The 23,683-nt window shown below is 34.5% G+C and overlaps 1 protein-coding gene across 4 annotated transcripts in view; it reads left to right on the forward strand.

Moving 5' to 3' along the window:
- Positions 1–23,683, forward strand: part of ADAMTS20 (ADAM metallopeptidase with thrombospondin type 1 motif 20) — a 92,506-nt gene that overhangs the window by 52,242 nt on the left and 16,581 nt on the right. For 3 of the 4 annotated variants that reach the window (XM_027663670.1, XM_027663678.1, XM_027663695.1), the window contains 10 exons: positions 771–897; positions 1,585–1,795; positions 2,325–2,489; positions 3,208–3,372; positions 5,018–5,140; positions 6,432–6,539; positions 7,684–7,848; positions 8,087–8,365; positions 8,689–8,850; positions 10,338–10,514. In XM_027663670.1, the coding sequence (XP_027519471.1) occupies positions 771–897; positions 1,585–1,795; positions 2,325–2,489; positions 3,208–3,372; positions 5,018–5,140; positions 6,432–6,539; positions 7,684–7,848; positions 8,087–8,365; positions 8,689–8,850; positions 10,338–10,514 (1,682 nt within the window). The remainder of the gene's footprint in view (positions 1–770; positions 898–1,584; positions 1,796–2,324; positions 2,490–3,207; positions 3,373–5,017; positions 5,141–6,431; positions 6,540–7,683; positions 7,849–8,086; positions 8,366–8,688; positions 8,851–10,337; positions 10,515–23,683) is intronic. The other variant, XM_027663688.1, reaches the window with a different exon arrangement.

The following is a 23,683-nucleotide window of genomic DNA, read 5'->3' on the forward strand; positions in this document are numbered from 1 at the left end:
TGGTATTGTATATCTACTAATATGTGTTAGGCTTCTATTATCCTATTTCCAGATGGTCACTGACTTGTCTAGTATTTTTCTTATACATTTATTTGTCTTTTTTTGTTATCTGCTACATGGGATGAAGCTCTTAAAAAATATATTTTACTATTTTAAACTCTTATTCTATGGGCCATTCTAGTGTAAAAATAAAGGCACAATATTTATGAAATGAGTACATAAAAGTGTATGTACAGAGCTTTTTGACAGATACTCATATTAGTGGGTGCTAGAAAAGCTTGAAGTTATGTGATGATGAGTTTCTTCTGTTTTTGAGTCTGGCTGTAGACATGATCATGTGCTAGAGAAGCAGCGCATCTGTCGACTGTGCCACTTCTCCCAGCACTCAGGGTATCTTTTAGGTACCCTGTGATCAAATTTTCTGCTTCCTGAAAGGAAAGGATCACAACCTCTTAGTTGACATGGTGTTTTGAAATATGTTAATTAGCAAAGGACAGACATGATACATTTGGAATACTTAGCCTGATGAGTGAATGGACTGTTGCACTTCTGTAGTTCTCTGGAAGTTGATATCCTGTAGGACAGCTGGGAGGTGGCAAAGATCACAGGTTGTTCTCCACCTGGAATGTAGTCAGCATATTTGGGCAGAATCTGCTGTATATGGTGATTAGTGTTAATGGGGTATCTCAGTTAAATTCCTAAATGACGAGTGTAATCCAAAGGCACTCTTATTTTAGCCCCTTATTTCCTTTTTTTGGTACTTTTTCAAGGTATTCGAAGAAGGAGAATGACATGTATACGTAAAAGTGATCGTGTAGTAGTGTCTGATCAAAGATGTGAACTTATACCCACTGTACCAAGTGTCTTTGAGGAGTGTAATACAGAGTGTGAATTAAGGTAAACAGAGGTTCCTAACTGATTGAGCTATTATGATCTTATATGGTTTTTTTTAATTGAGATTGAAACAAAGTAATTCAGATTGCTTTATCCTCTGTCCCTCCATCCCTCTCTACCTCCCTCATACTTCCCATCTCTCCTACTTCTCCTCAAACCTGTTGGCATAATGGGTACATTATATTTACACTTCTGAATCTAAGTAGAGCTAGGGTATTTTTCTAATTTTTTATTGGTAAGTACAAAGTCTTTTGTCAGGATTGTGAATCAATTCTATATATTCTGGCACAAAAACTTGTATTGCCGTGTAGAAAACATTTTCCATCAGAATTGTACCCACAACTGGAACTAATTTGAAACAGATTTGTGTTTTTGCACTCCAAGAAAGCCCATGCTGAAGTATTCAGAGGATGAAGAGTTAGAATTATAGCTTACATTTTTCAAAGTCACCTAGGAGATTGAGCCAAAAGATCCTTTAAGTTTAAAAAGTTGTTTTAAGCCCGTGAGTCAAATCCTTTTATACTGCTTTGAAAATTCCAGTCATGAGAGAGACTTTACAGTTCTGTCTGTTCCCTAAAATGTACATCTATATTTACATTATAATCCTTGGTTCATTCTCTGAGTGCTTTATTTGCCACGTTCGTATTTTTTAAAACATAGTTAGCTTTTTACAACAGTTTGTCCTTGTAGGTGGCACAACGTTGGCAAAAGTGACTGCACATCAAGGTGTGGTCCAGGTTATCGGTCTATTGAGATCCGCTGCATGAAGTTCTCTAGTTCAAAAGGACTCAGTGCTCCAGTGGATGATAGATACTGTGCTGATCAGCAGAGACCACCAACCAGAGAGCCCTGCCATGGTGACTGTATGTTAACAAACTGGCACTACTCAGAATGGTCACAGGTACAAATTACAAACTTTATGAGTGTACCATTATAGTTCTGGTTAGCATTCATACCAAATTTTTATTTCTTTTTTATTTTTTTTAGTTTAACTAAAAAGAAAAAGTGTTTGATGAATACAGATTTATTGAAACAGCTAATACCAACCTTTGTATTTCAGCAACTTTCTCATACTTTTGTAAGAAACTGTAGCTTGTTTGCAGCTTGGTTTTGGAAGTTAGCAGAGATCTGGTAGTTGAAGATGTGTGTTTTATTTACAGTCTTAATAATTTAGTTCTGAGAGTATTTTGGAGAAAAAAGAGTAAGTACAAATTCAATTTTATTCTTCATTCAAGAGTTGTATCTTGGAACTACTAAACAAAGTGCTGAATTTCTCTTAAATGGACATATTATCAGTCTGTGCATTATAGGCAGGACACATTTGTCTAGCACAATCATTAATGTCTTACACCTTTAGGATTAATAATGTATTTTTACCTGGTTTTATTGTGTTCTGTTTCCTGCTTTGTAATATTTTCTATACACTGCAGTGTTCCAGGAGCTGTGCAAGAGGTGTCAGAACCAGAGAAGCTTTTTGCATGAATAACTTGGGTCGTCATCTTCCTGACAGGGAATGCCAGGAACTTCCAAAAGTTGTAACACAGAGTTGCAATGAATTCTTATGTCCAAGCTGGTCAGTTACTGACTGGAGTGAGGTAATGAAACCATGGAAGACTTAAGGCACATTTGGTCATGGTCATCAATATTAAAATAAGCTTCATTAAGTGTTTATGGTTTCTTATTCTATTTTGGGGCACACAGCAGTAAAAATTCTGAAGTCTTATGATTTATCTGATATACATCCCAGATGTATGAGAAGAAAATTGCATGAGAACTTCTGTAAAACACTCCTAGAATTCATTTTTTCTCCAAGATTTTGTCACATTAATAGGAGGTAGTGAAGCTACTTAAAGTAAATCTATTTACAGTAATATTATGCATGCCTTCCCTTTTTATGAAGCAATGAGAACTATGCAGCCAACTGAAGAATAGAATTATATTTATTTTATTACAGATTATATGATATAAAAGAATCATGGTTAGTTTAAACATTTTTCCAGTGAAAACTGTGTTATATGTACTCATATTTTAAACAAGTATTCCTTATTCTAATAGAAATAAATGATCTGTACATAGTTCTCATATTTTGTATCTTTAGAATCTTAATAGTGATTCCTTTGTATTAGCGCTTGAGTTACTGCTTACAGGAAATGGACAGTTCATAAAAGAACTAGGGTTTTTTTGACTACTTACATTCATGGAATATTTTTGTAATGTATGTGATCTTTAAAATCTGACAAATTACTAGAAGAAATGGAAACCATTAATGTAGATTCACATCTTTACAAACTGATGATTCTAATAATGTTACAGTGTCCTGTGACATGTGGCAAAGGAATAAAGCATCGTCAAGTCTGGTGCCAACTTCATGATGAACAAATGAGAGATGACTTCTGTAATCCAAATGACAGACCAGAAACAGTGACGCCGTGTGAACTTCATGAATGTGCATCTTGGCAAGTAGGGCCTTGGGGATCAGTGAGTACATAAGGATTCCTAGCTTCTTGTTTTATAGTTCAGACTATGAGTGATCACAAAACAATACCTTTTAAACATTTTAGTTGAATCTTTAAGCAGTTATTTCAGTTGAATTGATTAACATGTTTGTTTGCAGGATCCTATTGGCTATCTAACTTGTAAGTTAAATGTAAGTTAAATGCCTAAAATAGTCGTTGATCCTGAGCCTTAATATCAAAGACACTTTTGCACATCAATGCGTTACATCACCAGAATAATGAAAATGTGGATAGCAAACTGTTCAGGTGAATAAGACGGGTAAAAGACAAATGTTTATAGGGGAGTGGGCATACTCAAGTGATAGCTACAATTAAGATCATAGAAGTGTATATGCTAATAATAGTAGGCGAAAGAACTTAGTATTTTGTTGTTATGTTTTGTTTTTACCTTCAGTGATAAAAGATCTGCTGTCTCTTTATGTGAAAATGCTGTTGAAATATATGTTCCTGTGTGTAATGATGCTCATCTAATGTATACCAGAGTGACTTCAAAATTCTGGAACAAAGTGAATTAATTTGCAAAAGAACCTTTTGTCCCCAAATGAGAATTAGTTAAAATAAGGTACTCAATTTCATGTAGCTTTTATAGATCACTTTATTCAAACCAGCAGAAGTGTTGGATTATTCAGTGTTTCTCATATGTTAGTGAGAAATCATAACTGAAGAGCAGCTGATACTTATTTTTTTACGTATCTGTTAGTAAAATACAGAATAATTATACCTTTGGAAATTAAATACATTTTTCACTAGAATTTGTTTTATTTTTTTACTATTTTTACCTTAGAGACAACCACCCTGTTGAATGTTGAATTCCTTTTGTATAACCTTTTGATCACAAGGTGATGGCTTTCCATTCCTACAAACTAAATTAAAAAATTACATAAAAAATTAATTCAGTTCCATGATAGAATTCTTCTGAATTAAAAATAGCATGCTGGAATAGCCTGTACAAGCAATTTACCAATCCATGTCACTGGAGCAGAGCTTTTCATTGCAGTTTTTCTACTGTACCATCTGGTAGTAGCCATTCACAGCCAAGTTTTTACAAGTATTTGTGCTTGAACTACAACATTTTTAGGATAGGATTTATGTCAAGATCTTTTCAGCCATCTGACATTTTAGTTGCCTTAAGTGTGCTCTTGTCAAACTCTATAATGGAGAGACATTAACAACTGCAGCTAGTGATTCATTTGGAAGCCACTCCTTACTCTCGCTTTCCTCCACCTCCACTTTCTCTACACCAGATTTTATTGCTGAGCATGACATTATGTAGCTTGGATTGTCCCTTTGATCAGGTCAAGTCAGCTGTTCTGGCAGCGTTCTTCCCAGTTTCCTGCCCACCTCCAGCCTACTCACTGCAGGGGATAGAAGGGGTGAAAGAGAGAAAGCTTTTATCCTGCACAAGAACTGTTCAGCAATAGCCAAAACACTGGTGTGTTATGGACGCTGTTCAAGTACCTTATGGTCTGCCACAAAGAAAGTTAACACCATCTCAGCAGTCATTCCTATTCAGTCTGGAAAGAGTGTTAAAATAGAAAATTTAGTAAAAGTGAAATTTGGTTATAAATGGTGCTATTTCAAGTGTGTGAAATTATTGACTTTAACAGTGTTCTGTAACATGTGGCCGCGGATACCAGATGCGTGCAGTCAAATGTGTAACTGGGACTTACCGTGTTATTTTGAGTGATGACAGGGAGTGCAATGCTGCTACTCGTCCTAGAGATAACCAAGTAAGTTAATAAATACCTCTCTTCTTCTTAGTTAAAAGCATCTAAATACAAGTGTTGTCTACTGACTCTTTGAGGGAATTTGGTGGAAATAAGTTCTAAAATGAGGAAAGAAATTGTTGAAACTGTCTGCTTTTTCTCACAAATGTCAAATTCAGCATCAGGAATAAAGCAAAAGAAGAGTAATTTGGACATTGAAGGTTTTAAAATTTGGTATATAATTGAAGGGTGAGGGTATATGATTTGAAGGCATCCAAAGGCCTGTGATTATTTGGGAAAGCTCCAACCTGTAGAATGGGCACTACTTTCCATCATGCTTCAGACATAATACTACCTAACTGGCTTGGTATTCCCTAAAATTCTACTTGAAGAAAGATTCAGTAGCTGGAATAATACTAATTAAAAACTTTGTAGAAATGTATTACAATTCAATATGGTTCCTTATCTTTTCTTACCTTGGTTTATTTATTTCATCACTTTGCTTAATTTAAATCTGTCATTTTTCAGAAGAAATGGTTTCAATACAGTCAGTGAGTTTATCTTTACCTGAAAGCAACTGATGTCTTAAGTGCTATTAATTAATATGTTGATGTGGCCACTACATTGATACATCTCATGGAAGTCCAGCTAAACTGGAAACCATGTATTTCGTGAAGCACGTATTCTGCCTCCTGTCTCAAGGAGAAGAGGGCAAGAAAAGCATTCTGTGGTCCAGAGTAAACCAGTCACAAGTTACCAGCCATCTTGTCCATGGCTTCTTGAATAAGATTTCTGAATATAAAAGCCAGTTAATTGGTATAAATTTATTTCCACTTACATGTGAAAACACTGAGTTTGAGTATGCTTTGTATTTTCAATTGTGGGACCTGTTTGGCTACTGACTAAAACTGGGCAAATTTGTGTTCTCAATAGGTGAAGGTATAAAGGACAGGACAGCACAGCCACTGTCTTTGCTGACTTCTGTACTGCCTGTGGCTATGAAGTAGGACACTGTAACGTCTATGTCCCTTGCTTCCAGCAAGTTGCCCAAAACTGTTCTTTCTCCAAGTGCCGATATTATTAGTTATTACTAATGCAGTTTTAACTTCAAATAAATTTTCTTTGATTCTTGATTTGAAACAAAACAAAACAATCTCTGAATAACTCCAGGGAGAAGTTAGCAGATGGTATTTTCTTATTAAATAACACTGACTTATTGTAATGGTAGGATCTATGTCTGCAGAGCCTTTTGCTTTACATTTGGCTCTTCCAAAATGTATATTTTGAAAGCTTTTTTTTTTCCTCACCCCCACAGGAATGTGAATTGTCCCCTTGTCCAGAAAATACAAAATTATGGACTACATCACTTCCTCTAGTTCATGGGGGGAAAGTGACCCAATGGAGATACGGATCATGGACACCAGTATGTAATGTAGCAGTCACATCTTGCAGAGCAGTCCTCCAGTCATTGACCTATCTTTCCATAAAGCTCTCATTAATATATTTTTCAGACTTAAATCTACTTGCGATAAATTAAAAAGGAATTCTAATATTGTTTTAAGAGAAGGACCTTCTTTTTAAGAGGAGATAGACACTCCCAGCAAACCATGTGCTTCAAATCTAATCAGGGAAAAAGAGAGGAAAAAAATCAGGATTCTAGGAGATGAGACTGAGCAAAATAGTTTTCATATGATTGAGAGTGTTATAGGAAGTGTTTTTAAAAGTAATTGATCAGTCTCTGACTATGGAGAACATCTTTGATTTTAAAATATCATTTAAATCTCTTATGTGAATAGTAATATTAAACAGTTTGGGTCTTTAAAGGTCTAATTTGCCATTTTTTGTAAAATCAGCATTATGATAATGATTCCTACACAAACTTTCTTCAATGGAAGAGTTTTTTATTTTGATAATGTGGAAAATTAGATTTTCTTAATAGCAATGTGAAATTTTAAAATTATCTATAAAAATGTGTGTGTCTGTTAATTATATCTTATATCTTTGCACAAGTATTTTAACTAAATAGCAGTAAAGAGTGCATGGACTGAGGCTACTCAGCAACTCTTCGCTAAATCCACCTTGAACTCCTCAGACATAAAGGCATCAGAAGAGGCTCAATGGAATATGCTAATACAAACTATAATAGCTAGTGGATTGTGAATATCAGTTTTTATTTTAATAGTTGATGTAAATATTGCATCACTTTGTAATAACTAAAATGTTCTGGAAGTTACTGATGTTTCTATTGTTAATAAATAAAAAAATTGCCTTTGCAACTGTGTAATTATTCCATGTTATTGTTTAAATGCTGCCTGTTTCTATACACTGAATTGCTTCATGAGAATTAAGGCCGTGCAATTCAGTTCCAAGCCAACAGGATTCTTAAGTCCCATACCATCCAGCAGTATTTCCTTTTCCTTTCTGGATGCATGGTTCTATTATTGTGAAATGGAGATCTGATTTAATTCTGAAGCCAAGTTGATACTAAGCTATGTTAGTATTTTAGATGTTTGCATGATCTTGGTTTGTTCTCCTAAATGTGATGAGCTTGGATTGTTCTCTGACAGTGCTCTGCAACCTGTGGGAAGGGTGATCGTGCTCGCTATGTGAGTTGTAGAGATGCTGATGGAGGAATAGCAGATGAATCTTTCTGTGCTCATTTACCACGACCAGCTGAAATTGCAAGCTGCTTTAGCCCATGTGGAGAGTGGCAAGCTGGAAATTGGTCCCCTGTAAGTATTAATGGTAAAATTTTTTGGTGTCTACTTAGATTATTGGCCAAAGCCTCTGTTTAGAAATTGGGAATTCATATTTTGTGCAAGTGTGATTGAAATTGATTATATTGCAAATAATTAATTATCCCTTGAAAAAAATAAACTATATGTTTCTTCTCGTCGAAAATAAATATAAATATCTCTGTTATTAATTATCAATTTTGTGTTTCAAACACTGTGTTAATTTTTTGGTCAGTGCACAGTTACGTGTGATAGTGGAATAGCAACAAGACAAGTTGTCTGTGTCAGCTATAATCAACAAATCAACGAGCATTACTGTGATCCTGAAGGCCGACCATCTAAGGAACAAGAATGTAACATGCAACCATGTCCACGGGTTTATCATCATATGCCGAAAATGCATGACCCTCCAAGCCATTTTCCAGAAATAGGTTACCATCCACAAGACAATTTAAACCAGTGGAACCGTCCCTCTGTGGGAGAATATCAGTGGAGAACTGGACCCTGGGGAGCAGTAAGAAATTTTTTTAGAATATATTAATCTGTTCTCTCACATGTGTGTTAACATTTCTAGAAATGTTATTGCAGTACAGATCTGGTTGAAAGAGAAGCACATTAATTTTAAAAATTATTATTATTGTAGTTGTTATTGTTATTCAGAATATATTAAATTCTAAATGTGAGTTTTCAAATTTAAAATACTTCTACATAGTAGTCATTTTTATTTGCAAATTTCAGTTTTGAAAGTTAACGTTTAAAACCAAGTTGTTTTAACCAATATATTTTACATTTTTCTGATCGTGGAATGGCGATACATATGTTTACATGTTTTGGTAGTGCTCTAGTACTTGTGCAGGTGGATTTCACCGTCGAGTTGTAGTATGTCAAGATAAGGAAGGAAGAAGTGCTAGTTATTGTGATGAGGCAACAAAACCTCCAGAGTCGAGACACTGTGATTCTGGACCCTGCCCACGGTGGAACTTTGGGAACTGGGGAGAAGTAAGAGCATTTCACTTTCAAAGGGAAACATTGTTTACCACATAAGCTTAGAAATAGCAACATAATTGTTTGACTGTGCATGGAACTGAACAGCTTTTTTTTACTTACTTAAAAAGAATGAGTTTCAACCTGTTTATCTAAACTTTGTAAATATAAATTTAATATATGTATAGTGTAATATAAAGTTTGTAATAAATCCAGAACTGTAGTGGAAATATGAGTGGCGTAAACAAAAGAAGAAAGTATTTTGTAAGGCTAAGAATAGTGTTGCAGTAGCATCTTGAATCTTGAGACGTACAAAATTATATTCTGTTACAAAAAGATGAATTGTATGCAGAAAAACCTCAGTGCAATAGCTAGTCTAAGAAAACAATGAGCACAAGAAGCTGTAGAGAAACTTTATTACATCTAATTTCATAGGTACTGACTAGAGTAACTGCAAGTAGTAGTAGCTACTGGGTTGTAGTCACAAATTAGAAGTATGAAGATAGGATCAGGCATCTAAAAGGTGTGCCTGGGTTAGAATGTTTTGATTAAGCATTTTATGTTGTTGGACAAAGCACAGTTTCTCCATGCCATGTGAAGTCATATCTTGACCACGCATTCTTGCTCAAACACTACAGAAAGAGTTAAAACTGATTAGTTTTGCATTTATTCTAATCTAACCTCATATGATTGCTGCCCACTTTTCCTATTCATGATAAATCAATGTGTTGAGTTGAAAAAAAGAAGAAAAATTGGTTGAGTAACTTCTTTATTTTACTTTTTTTTTACCCTCATTTTGTCCAGATTTAGCCATTCAGTTTTCAAGGTCAGTCTGAGTGTCATTTTTTTTCTGTCTATAGCCATACACTTGGGATACAGTTACTGCAGATGCTGTAGTTTTTGTCTAATTTAGAGTCCTTTGGAATACAGTAAAATGCTATAAACTATTATAGGTTGGTTTTACTAGCTCATTAGGAACGAGAATTAGTATTTTTGTCTGGTATTGCAAATTGCAGGCAAACTGAAACCCTGAAAACACATCCTATAAGTATTTTACACTTAGTCACTATAAATTAAACTACGTAAAAGTATGCCCAGTTCTGAGTCTTCTCTAAGTTTTCTGCCCAGTGTCTGGCAGTGAAAACTAGTTTTAAGACAAATTTCCATATTTTCCTCTTAGTAAAGAAAGAGATACATGCACATTTATTCTCGCAAATGTTTACTTCTCCCTGACAGAGTACAGTCTTGCTAACTGAGACTTTCTGCAGAAAATCACTTGATAAATCATAAAAGTGTAGTTTGGTAAATATTCTGGTGAGAGAACTTTTTTTCGTTACATGAGATTAGACTTTTAAGTCCTTATTCATGAACAGGATGTCAGGGGAATATGGAAATAAACATAGTAAATAATAACATGTACTGATTATTGCTGTATCTTTTGGTTTAATGGTATGTGATGATTCTCTTAAGAAAATTATTGCATATAAAATTCTGTATTTCAGTGTACTCAGACTTGTGGAGATGGAATAAAAACAAGACTGGTGATTTGTCAGCTTCCTACTGGCCAAATGTTGGGTGATCAAAACTGTGAAATTCTAGACAAGCCACCTAATATGGCACAATGTAATGTGCATTCTTGCCCTGGTGATGTTTCATGGCATCGGGGACCGTGGAAATCGGTACGATAGCATTCACTAATATTTTTTGCTTTCTACTTTTTTGTGTCACTCTATTTCACCTTGTCTTTTAAATGTTCTATTATTATTTGGTTTGATAACAGTGAAATAGTAATGCATGTGGAATATAGGCTATGTATTTTTATTAAGAAATTGTTCCTGCAGTCATTGAATTAAATGAGAAGCAGTCATTTCCTTCAGTGGGAACAGTATCATGCTCTGTAAAAGATTATAGGGAATATTTTGAAAATTACCAGAAATCATCACAGTTGTTTCATTTTGAAGGATTATGATTTGATCTGTGTTTAAATTTAAAAGGATATGCTGTAATTTATGCTCTAGTATTATCTACATGTTTATATTTGTAAAAAAATCCCAAACTTTTTAGTGTGTAACTTTTTTCTTACAGTATATTTAAGTATAAAATAACTTACACACATGTATATTACACTCTGTCATCAAACATTTTACTCCATATTAACTGTACATTTGTGTATAAAAGTTTATATTAGTAGTTTTAAAATAGGGACTAATTAAAGCTATCTATGTATAATTATATATGTAACTATAATATGTTATTGTCTATATGTCACTGTCTATTAATGTGTAAAAATGCCTACTGTAATCACCATTAATCTTTGAAATTGCCACTAGCATATTATTAACATACTGAAGTAATCATAACAAGCTCTGCAATACAGAATACATTATATTTCCCAAACTGTGAATTTGATAACTATATTGATTTTTGTGCTAAATTCTAAGGAGACTAATGGCAATTGAAGGAGGTTGGATCCAGTTCTGGTTCCATCAAAATCAGCAAAAAACCTGTCATTAACATCCCTGGGAGATGGGCTGGGATAACAGTTGTGTGGTTTTTCTATTAAGATAAATATGTAATTTAGTTCTATGAATTAATATGGGAACATTTAAAAAGTATTGTCCAGTTTCAAATATAATAATTTACTAGTGTTTATATAATCTATTCTAATTTATTGCAAATAGACTGTAAAATGAAACTTTGAATTAATGGTTTACCACAGTTATCTCTTTCTTCCACTATGTAAAACAGAGTTTTGGTTTGTGTTTAGCAGGCACTAGAGTATCTTATTTAACCATTAGCCAAATAATTAATGGTGATTTGCTAATGCTTAATAAATGTGTGTACTTCAAGTGCTGAAAAGATAAGCAGGGTTCAGCACACAGTTGCCTTTGAACTCTATGTTTATTTTCCTTTTAGAGCAAGAATTATTCACAGCCTGTTCATTCCTTCAGTGATGCAGTTTGTCCTGCATTAATGTTACCTGTAAGCTCTTATATTGTAAACGTTACCTATGGCTTAGTTTTATAAAGATTTTCATGTTGGTTTATATCTCAATTGATATGAAAAGCCATTTTAATCCTTAAAAAACTAAGTTTAGAGTTGATTCTATTTATCAGAGAGAGTTTGTGGCATTGTGGTTAATCTGTAAAAGATTTAATTTCATTACACTATCACATGGTGTTGTGCAGAAACAAACATAGCAGGTTCAGGAAATAAAAGCAGGCTCACATATTGAATATGCTAATTTTAGTAATTTAGATAGTCTGAATGCTGCCAACAAACAATCTTTAGTTATTTTTTGTTGCTGTTTAAACAAAGCAAAATATATTCATTGAGGGTGACTATTATAAAGGAGTAATAAAAGCTTTAGTTGCAGGAACACTGTTGTAGCCTAGCACAAACAGCTTTTTTTAGCCATGATTGACTAGAGATATGTTAGTTTGGCCCTGACTATCTTATGCATTTTTGACATAATAAATGCTCTAATATAGGAAACTGTTAATGGCTGGAGACAGAAGTCCTCAAGCCTGCCATATCTATGCTTACTCCCTTCTCTATAAAGACAGCAAGAACCAGATAAAACACTGCTTATATTTTTCATAAAAGTATCGAGTAATATTTATGTGTCAGAACAGCGATGCAGTGCACTTTTGTGTCTACTAGTGAGATTCCAATGTTAAAACTTAAGCAGAAACTGAGATGCAAGAATTCCCACTTGTAGCTTAATTTTGTGTGATAGATTCTGCCACCTTTTCCTTCTGACATGCATGGCAAAGATAATACATGGAGAAAGTGAGTAGAAAGAAGGGAATTTCTGACTAATTGCTTTACTTGGAACAACTCCTTGACATGCTTGAATATGGGCTCTTCTCTGGCCCAGCCGGTTCAGAAATGTGTATCAAAATTGTTTAAAACTTTTTCTTATTCTGATGTAGCTTTGTCTAAACCATGTCTTAACTAAAAGCTTCACTCATGGATTATTCCAACTTCTTCATAGCAAAATAGTTTCCTGTTGTATTTTAGATACCAGCAGAAATAGATTCAGAAAAGGTCAAATTATCTAAGACTAATTCAGAACCCTGAGTCAAGAACCTGATCCACCATGCAGAAGGATTGTTTTGGTTTAGCCGTTGTCAAAGTCTTTTGTTCTGTCTTTGATATTGGGGCATTCCAGCTTCTTTCTAGCCAAGAATTCTAGCAAGAAACGACTGAATATGGCACTTAGTGCCAAGGTCTAGTTGACAAGGTGGTGATTGATCAGAGGTTGGACTAGATGATCTTGGAAGTCTTCCAACCTTAGTGATTCTATGAATCTAACTTCTTCCAACAACTGTTGTTATATATTTGAGAATAGAAGACTTTTAACCAAGTATATTTCTTTCAGTTATTGATTAATTTTACACAGTGTAATTAAAATAAAACATATCTTGTAAATGCACAATAGGGCAGTTGCAAGGAAGGCTCTGTTTCTGATTTGAAGCCAGAATTTTGGTTGATGCTTTCTGCAGTTTAGCAGCTATGGGCTGTTACACTTTGTAATGTCTGTCTGTGGCTTCTGGAGCTGATCATCACAAGCTTAAAGGCTCTGTGCTCCTCTCTTGCTGGTTTCTGCAGTTGTCCAAATGGATGTGAGGCAAGTAAATCTCAAATTCTGAAGGCTCATACCAGTCCAGGAAGCTTTATCAGAAATATCATGCATATGCAGAAACTTTGATTTTTTGGTAATCTGTGAATCTTTAATTCAGTCCAGTATTTTCATAGAATGATATTGAAATCAAAAAGACTCTGAAGTTTTACAGGGAGGAAGGTTAAGAAACACATCCTTATGCCTGTAAGTTAAATTCATTTGATCTGAAGGTCATTGAGAGACTAGACTCTGACAATGATCTTTTTAGAATGTGGCTTACGTCTTCTGCCCCCTTAGTTTTGTTCAAGTTTCTAAGTGAATTTTCTTTAGTAAGAACTGAATCATGTTCATTCGTTTTCCTCTTTTGTTTTCTTGATTGCCTTTTTACCAAAATTCAGAGGAAATGGAATGGATTTGCACCTAGTCCATTCATCTTGAAGGACTGCCTTTTTCTTTAAAGAATATTGGTGTCAATTTTTGATGTAATTGAGCTTGATAAATATTATACAAGCATTCCTAAATGCAAGTGTTTCAAAATTTGAAACATTTGATTTCAATTTCATTGCCAAATTGTTATGTGCTTAAGTACACCAACTCTTTTTTGATATATAGAAATGACAATACAGATGTATATATTTTGATATACACATATATGTAATGTATTTATGAGTTAAATAATACTTGAGGTAAATATAGCTGCTTATTTTAATGTAGTTGCACCACTGCTACTCTAGTTTCGTTGGTGAAGAGATTGAGGCAATGTTCCAAACCTTCATGAAAGAATGAAGAAAGTACAAGCTAAAAAGTATGGAAAACACATGTCACATTATCTAATGTCAAGAAAAATTACATAGCATTCTGACAGTTGGCTAAGAATACTTTGTTCTAGTATAGATTTTTATTGTATCCCTTCTTTCCAGAGTGCATGGTTGGATTTCTGTGTTTAGTCCATGCAGTAAGACTTCTGGTTTATTGTATTAATTTTCGTCAGAGTAGTTCTACTTTTCTGAACTTAATGACAACCAGTTGTGTTTTACTTAAAGCATGAAAAGAGAGAGTATTAGAGAGTATTACAAATTTGCAAAGACACCATAAGGTTTTTAAACTCAACCATAATTAGTAGATTTAACAATTTTGTGCTAGAAGAGTTGTAGAATAATCTGTCTTAATTGACTTCAAGAATAATGCTTTATTACTTTCAATACTAAGCTTTTTTTCCATTGAGCAATATTTCCCATATCCACACGCTTTAGTATTCTTAGACAAACAATTGTCTGTGACCTGACAAAAAGTTATGTGGGAATACAATCAAATCAAATGTTGGTTGGATCAATGGTTATGTTTAGGCACAACAAATCCGCAGATACATAGTGCACATATAGTTACAGTCTTGAAAAGATTCCAAGTATAGCATGCTAGAGAATAAAATATTATTTTTAGTAGTACTTGGCTGGGAAATAATTTGATATAATTTGTAGCAAGTTAGGAGATTTCTTGTGCCAAAGCCCTTGCCTGGTACCTGGGCAAAATGTGTAATGTGAACATACGTTTTGTTTTACTCTTCCTTCTGCTGTTCAGCAAGTGATAACTCTTCTACACATTTAGTATGCGTTTCCTGATGGAGGTTTTTTATGGTACCTTCACGTCAAGGATTGTATTTGACTACTAAGTGAAGCGTCACCTTTTTATCTTAGTTTTCTTTAGGGTTGTGGTATTTATCTCTTGGTTAAATGGTCATATCTTCCTTACTACCACAGTATGCCACCTAGTTTGTTGCCTGCACAATAGAAAACAGTGTACCTTTCTCAAAATTCCTGATATGATATATATCTACTTTTATTGTGCTGTGTACCTTCAATTTTTATATATTTTTCTAAAAATCTTAGGGAATGTGGGCAGGTATTACACTGGGGGAATAGAATAAGCTATTCATATATGGGAAGACAATACCTTCAGGCTTCACATAGTGAGGAAAGTTTGTTCACATTTTTGGATGACAAGAATTTTAATATATTTAGGAGCTTGACTTTATTTTTGGCCCCCTGTGGTTTTTCAGTGCTTACAAAAACCCCTGAAGGTCCAGGTAGTGAAACAGCAAGGTTCCTGCTTAGGCAGTTGGTAGTAGCAGTTCATGTTACCTTGAAAGCTTTATATTTCCTTTGGGCATTAATTCTTATATGAGCGTGGATAGCTACCTAAATTTTATCATAAACATTTTAACCTGAATTATTTTAACTTGAAATATATGTTTGCTTTTCATCCTTTCTCATTCCTTTAGAAAGAATACATAGCTCTTTACAAAAGATAGTTATATTTTGTTTGTCTGAAATGTTCATAAAATATAGATTTAAATTCTTTTAAATCTTGTTCTCACTCTTAGGATTTGTATGTAATTAATAATTATTACCTGTGATTCAGAGAAAATAGGCATAAAAAGAGTGGATCATCTTCAAAGTTATCTTTAAGTGTTACTGCTATTACTTACTGCCCTTCAGACACATAATGTAATATTGTTTAAAGTGGCTGCTTTTCTAGTTCTTCAATTTTCTACTTACTTGCTCCAGAATAATTTCGATGTAATTCTGTCTTTGCAGTAGTGGAAGAAATCTATTATTACTTTTAATGAATATGAATCTATTTTTTTTAAAATAGTCCCAGTATCCTTCCAGTGTTGTTACTGCCAGTCATCCCATTGACTTCTGCAGGAGCAGAAACAGCCCAAATTTGCATAATTAAAATATTTATTTGTTTTTATTTTAATGCAAAAAATCTTTCTATGTATGATAAGTGCCTTCATTCACTTTTTCTAATGTGTAAAAAGTATTTATGTCTTTAAAAATAATCTTTTATATTAAAAGGGAATTCAGGATCAGTGAACTTGGTTTTCAAAACCAGCTTCGGTCTTTACCTCTACTTCTGCTGCTGCCTAATGTCAAACTTCAAAATACCTCACTGCTGATACAGCACATTAAATTAATATCCCATGGCCTGAAATCTTAATGTTAGCATCTGCTATTCATTTTTTAAAACTTTGGAAATTGATAGTGGGAGGCCTTTTCAGAGATAACTGATGACATATGTCACTGCCCAAATAATGTCATAAAACAGACTTGGGATAATGAATTTCATTTAGGGTCATTCTGATAAAAATGAAAGAAAATACTTGTTTCCAAAATTCAAAAGCAAATATTTGTGTGATGTTAATCAAGTTTAAAGGAAATTTCTCCTTTTTGGTGCTATGTTGCCTGTATAGCTTGAAATAATAAATAATTTATAATGTATGTGTGATAATTTAATTTAATGACTGTGACTTGTGTCTGTGAAATACAGTTGCATTTTAACCCTTCTTTTTCGTGCATGTTGTGTGGCTTTGTGTTTATATTTATTGTGCCCTTTATTAAGGAATGTTAATGTTTAAAGTCTTTAAAAAATAAATAAAAGGGTGGGACAGGAGCTAACCACTTTGCTGTAAGTGAGGGTTTTTTTTACTCTAGAGTAACCTTTGTGTTGAAATTAACTACATATGATATTTTAGTGACATTATTTTCGTGGGGAGAGCTCTTAGAAAAAAGATACTGTTACTGAAATAGGTAGTTGGCACATGATCTTTGATGACAAAGCTTAAAGATCCTAGATGTTTCTTTTTTTGCTGGATCTTCAGTTTTACAGCACAGTCCTGCTCCCACTTAGTCAGTGACAAAAGACATAGAAAACTGAGGATCATAACATAATGCTCAGTTCTTAATCTCAAAGACATAACATGGGTTTTTACATTCCCAAAACACTTTTGCAGGAAGAAGTTTGCAGAACTTTCAGACCATGCTTTTAGAAAGAGGACAAGTAGAGGGTAACATAGTCACAACAAAAATAATAATAATAATAATAATTAAAAACCCCACAAAACCCCAACAACCAGAATATCATGAAAGGGGCAAAGAAGCAGGTGACCCTTAATACTGTGCCTAAATACATACAACCATTTAATGAGAATGAAAGGAATATGAAGTTACTGATGTATTTATTAGAACTTTCAGAAAAGCTGAAGTGTTCTAGGTGGTCAGATCAGTGTGAAAATCATTATGAGATGTGGCAGTTTCAAAAACCACAGTCAGAACTCATAAAGGTTGGTTCAAAGTGTTTTTGAGACCCACATTTAGAAGTTGTTAAACATATGAAATTATAAGCATTTCCAAGGATTTATGAGGGTCAGTACACAAATATTTTTATTACCTGGCGTGGGTTGGAAAATGAGCAATATGTTCCCTAGTTCTGTGTTGCAGGAGTTCCTAGTCCTTTCTTTGAAAACCATTAAGTGTGGGAGACTGGTGACTCCACTAAAATAGCCTGATATTCATATCAGTATATGTTCTAGCATGTATCTACCTGGCCCTCTCACTTCAGTGAAAGCAGGATTGGGCACTTAGATTTCCTGCTGAATCAGTCATTTGGAAGCTTTCATGCGTGCTCATATTTATGCACATGAAACGTCATGTTGGAAACCTTGATTGTTAGTAAATTGAAAATATACAGAAGAGTGACTTAGGTTAAAAGCAAACTGGATTTCAACACATGAAGGTAGGTAAAATGTTTCATTTCTCATCTAAAATATATTTTCATGCCAAATTAATATTTAATATAAATTTGGGGGGAGGGCATAATTCTTTGGGTGATATTTAGTTCAGTGACATAGAAAGAGTTATATTTTGTATATTTCTAAAAAAGTTTGAAAAAATTCTGACAATGCTATATTGTTCCAGTATATATTGCTTTGACTTTTCGGTTTTTTAAAGTTCAAATACAAAATCTTAGATTTTAATAAAATGGAAAAAAATGAAGTGATATGAAGTGATACTTTTTATAGAGCAGAAAAACACACAAGAGATCATGTATTTGGCAGTCTTTTAATTTCTGAGCTACTGTTTTGCTGTTGCTAAAATGAATAAAAATGATAAATCAGGGGTTGCACTTGCTGGCATCCAGGATTTCTTCTGCTCATATTTAGGTTTTTGCAAACTCGGATGAAACTAATTTGTCTACTGTTGTAAGACTTCATTATGTCTGGTTACTTTTGTAATTGGTTAATTGAAAAGACTCTATCTCTAAAGATAATAAAATGAAATGTTAAATTGTGAAAATATTATAAACTAATGCTTTTTTACTGTCCGACCCCTTTGTGCAAATGTAACTTCCATAGCAGAGATCCTCCATCATGTTAAAAATGTGGTCCAACACTCATTGTGAAGACCTATGAACAAAATGTTCCTCTCAAGGGGCCAAAATTACTTTTCAGTGAGTGCAGATTGTGTCATTCCTGTACATTTGTTCAGTTTTCCCCAACTTCACAGGAGGCAGGAGTCTAACCTCCCTGTGATACAGTTTGTTAAGCTGTGTCCAGTTTTTGGAAGCAATAAATGGATTCACTTTGGGTTTTCGTGGGGGTTTGTGAACACAACTGCTGGATGGACACAGATACACCTGTTGTTCTCTATTTGGAAAGTGTGTCCAGAAATTTACCCATTTATTAGAAACAGGGAGGAAAACCCCATGTGTCTTTTGCTCACAGTGTTTTATTAGTGTCTTGTGTAGTAGTGATCCCAGTGTACTACTAGAATAGTTTTACAAGAGTCTAAACAGACTTTTGGGACAACTAGGGATCATCAAAATGCAGTTTGTTAGACAGCTCAAGCAACTACCATGTTTAATCCTGTAGGTTTTAAACTGATCTTCATGTCCAGTCACAGAAGTTATGATCAAAAAAGACAGAGAGGAAGAAAATACCTTTAAACATTTGGAATATATTTTATACTTTTTCATTTCTACTGTTGTAGCTGCACTCTAGTAGGCAATTGAACCCCTCACAGTCATTCTCTCCCTCCCCCCTGATGGGATGGGGAAGAGAATTGAAAGGGTAAAACTGAGAAAACTCATGGGTTAAGAAAAAGTAATTTTCATAGGTAAAGCAAAAGCTGCATCAACAAGCAAAGCAAAACAAGGAATTCATTCACCACTTCCCATAGACAGGCAGGTGTTCAGCCATCCCCAGGAAAGCAGAGGATCGTGTGTGATATTTGCTTGGGAACACAAATGCATCACTCCACATACCCCTTCTTCCTACTTGTTCCCCACAGTTTTTAGTGCTGATGGCAGCATCACTTGTTCCGAGATAACCCTTGGGGTTGGCTGTCCCAACTGTGTCCCCTCCGAACCACTTGTTCAGTCCCAGCCTCCTCACTGGCCTTGATGCTGTGTGAGCACTGTTCAGCAATAACTAAAAGATCCATGTGTTTTCAACACTATTTTAATGACAAATCCAAAAGCTTGCCCTACAGTAGCTACTGTGAAGAAAATTAACTCTATCCCAGCCAAACCCAGTAAAGTTACAGTACTGCTTCTAGTCACTCATTTATATTTTAAGTCTTTATCTATCTAATATGAATATAAAGAGAAACTATTGCATGCTTTGCATTTACTGGCCTTTTTTTCAGTATCCAGAAGCCCACTGAGCCACCAGCTAAAAACACTTCCTTTAAAGAAAAGGTTAAGGAAATTTGGTATGCATCCAAACTCTTGGAGTTCAATCCACCAAACAATACAAGGTCTTCAATTTTTCAATTAAATAATAATAGCAAAAGAATCAAAAAGCTTTTAGCATGTCTGCTGCAGAAAGACCCTCAATTTTGTAGGAATTGATGATGGCATGCCTGTATGAGAGTCCATCTGTGCCACAGAAAGCACCAGGAGTTCTGTCAGGCTGATCCTCACAGAACATTATTGCTATGAAGAAAACACAAACAGATGAATCCTAGTTACCAGTGTTATGGAATGACTTTGAACAATAGTAATGAAGGCCAGCTTTTACTGCAGATTTATGTATTTGAAAGAACCTGACATATGGGAAATACAACGTTTGCCAATATTGAGACAGTGCTAGAATTTCTGTGTAAAATGGTTACAAGATGGGGTTTTTTCAATTTGCAATTTTTAAAGAAATGTTGAAATTTCTTGTGAGATTTAAAGATTTTATGGATTTTTTTTTTTTCCCTACATGTGCAGAAAATATATGAAAAATTGTACTCTCCGTAAACCTCCAATTGTGTGGAATGTCATACAAGTGGAACCACATTACAGAAAAATTGAGCAGTAAAGACTACGCTATTCTTGACCATGTTTGAGTTTGAATGAGGGATATCAAGCAACCAGAGTTACGTGCAGTTACACTTTCCCCAGTCTTTCCAGACAGACCACGTAATAACACATTGGGAGCTTCAAGAAGAAACACAAGCTTATGAAGGGCAAAGTTCAGCCTTGTAAGAAATGTTCTATAGGATGGAAGCATTAAAAGTGGCTTCCAGAGCACAGAACAAGGCTTTACTCCTGTACCAGTGAGAATTCGACACTTCTTACTGATGTTACAGAGCTGAGGGGAAGCTGGTCAGGCAGGTGTCTTAGGTCGACGTTCAGTATGCAGCTCTCTAAAGAATATACTGACAGTGGGGATAGAGGTGGGCAAGACGTCTCCTTGTAAGCTTAGACACCTTTGGGCACTTGGGAGTCCCACTCAGGGATCTTCTGTGGATTCTATATTTTCATTCTGAGGACTGAGCAGGATCTATGCTCTGCCCTACAGAAATGTTGAGTCATCCCCACTTTATTATATTGATTAAAACTTTTGATTCAGCATTTGAGTGACTTGATTAGCTATGTTTGCTATTCATTCTCTGTAATGGAGGGTAGGCAACGCCTTCTTGTCAGGAGCCTCCCATGAGAAGCTATACTGGACAGGAATAGTCTTCATTTCTCTTGCTAGAGGTGAGTCACTATCCAGTAAAGAACACAGCTACACCTGCCTGCATCTGATGCCAAGACACTTGGGGAGGAAATGATCCTTTTAAGAATTTTTTTTTTGTAGTTTATCTAAGGAATGAAGCCAGAATATGCCCAATTTCAGGAGAATACTGTAAATACAGAGTAACATATCCTCTTGAACTTTCCGTTGACAATCCTGGATCTGCTACATCCAGAGCAAGTGTATTAGCTTTTTCATGTGTTAAAAAAAATAAAAATTAGGAGAATTTTTCTTTCTTTAATGTGCCTCATTCAACTGCTATGTGCTCAGTATACACTCAGAGCAATTGCTTTCTTTTTTTAACTTGTTAGTAGAAATAGAGGAAAATCTCTTTTCAGAATGCTGGTGATCCTTATGGGCATGTAAAGCAATGAACTGGTAGTCTGTTAAAAAGATTGGGCATGCCTGTAGAATTAGACTGTTCAGTACTTTTTAAGTGAAGATTTTTAAGGTCCTTGACTGTGGCTCAGGGCAACCTAGGTGCTTCTGTAACTGATATGTATGCAAGGCTTTAAGAATAACAATCCTTGAGTTAGTTGCCTAAATTTTATTAAGGTCTCATTGAAATCATAAAGGATCTGGTCCTTAGAGATAATTAGGTTTCTATTCCTCATGCTGCTGTTGGTGGGAGACGGTCATTGCAGCAGCTGTAAGAATCTGGCCCTGTGGAACCAACCTGAAGCAGGTAGGAGCTGCTCCATGACATTCCAGGAGTTGAAGTACCCCAAGCACTTGGTTCTAGCAAAACTGCTTGGAGGCACATCCTAGTTCGGTCTTTTATTTTTTTTTAAGTTTTGGCAATTGTATGTAAGCAGAAGTTTACAAATGCTTAATATCTGGGGGTGTCTTCTAGCTTTTAAAAGTATCAGGAGCTTTCATTCCTTCAGAGCAACAACACATTAACATAATGAATTTAACAACAATGTTCTTACATGAATTAAGCTAAAAAAATGCAACTAAAACACAAAATAACAACAAAAAACAAATCGAAAAGCTCTTAATTTGAAACCCATAATATTAGGATACTATTGAATCACCCCTTGCACTGCGAAGGTCCTTTTTTTCAATGTAAGATCTATTCAACAGGAGGTTTGGATGTATGGAAACAGAAAATCAGATCTGTGTCTTGATGAGTATGTGAAAGAATAAGATAGCAAATCTATATGAAGAAATGCTGCCTCTGTATTTCTGGAAAACTTACAATTTTTAAGGATTTGATGCATTTAAGATTTTTTTATATAATCCCAACCTCTTGAATGTGTCTTTTAAAGTTTTTAACATAACATTAACATGGAGTGAAAAAACTCCCTCAAAAAAGATATTTAAATGTGAATATTTTCATGGTATAATTTGGCAATGTCCTGTAACTTACTGTCTCTTACAGCAAAGAAAAATAAATAAATCAGATGACTTATACAAAATTATATTACTGGAAAAATAAAGTATATTCCTTATAATTGATTTAATTTTTTTTTTAAATGCAAACATTTTTAAAAATAATGGAAAATATTTTTTACCTACAGATTTTAGGTATCTTCCATTTGTGTTCCAGCATTTTACATTAAGATAACTAGGTTTCAGCTAGCTTTAGTCATCAGAGCTGAACAGTATTTGAGTGAAATATTTGACATAACTGTTCATAAAGCTTCTGTTATTTTTAACATCTAAACTGGTTTTTCCTTTCTGAACTCCCTCTTCAGGTTCCAATCTAATAGACTTAAAGTCAAATGTGGATTCTCTTAATTCCTCTATAATTCTATTGTAATTACAAAATTTAATAGAACATCTTTATGAAAGAGAAGCAGGCATTGCTCTGGAACTGCTAACATTATCTTAAATAAACTAACTTAACACGAAAACCTTCAGTTTCTTTCTTTAGAAGAAGGAATATCACAAATTATAAAGACGAAATTAGTCCATTTAAATATAACAGAGATAACTCGGTTGAATTTGGACCAATGAAGGGAAAAACAACCCTACTGAAAAAATTGAGATCAAGTTTTAACCTGTGTAGAAATAAACATGTAATGTTATATCTAGTGGGAAGAGATATGGGAAGATCTTTCTAAGACTGAGATGCGGGATAAGAGATTTCTTTGTATAGTCTGTTGCTGTTAGCAGCCATTAGCCCTGTACGATAAATGTATTTTTTTGTTGAATATAAGATATCTGCACAAGGTGTATAAACAAACATGTTTATCTACTGAAAAGTATTGTCTTAGTACTTAATGTTGAGTGCAATGAGAAAGTAAAGAGTGAGATTATGTTGTGCTGGGAGATAATTCTGTGCGGTGGTAGTCTCAGCTCCTAAAGTGAGGACTTCTTGGGACAGCTTCTTTGGTTGCAGCTCTCAGCCTGGAATGATGTCCCCACAA

Source organism: Corapipo altera, unplaced genomic scaffold (assembly GCF_003945725.1).
Source record: "Corapipo altera isolate COAL_440 unplaced genomic scaffold, ASM394572v1 1, whole genome shotgun sequence".
NCBI classification, from domain to species: Eukaryota; Metazoa; Chordata; class Aves; order Passeriformes; family Pipridae; genus Corapipo; species Corapipo altera.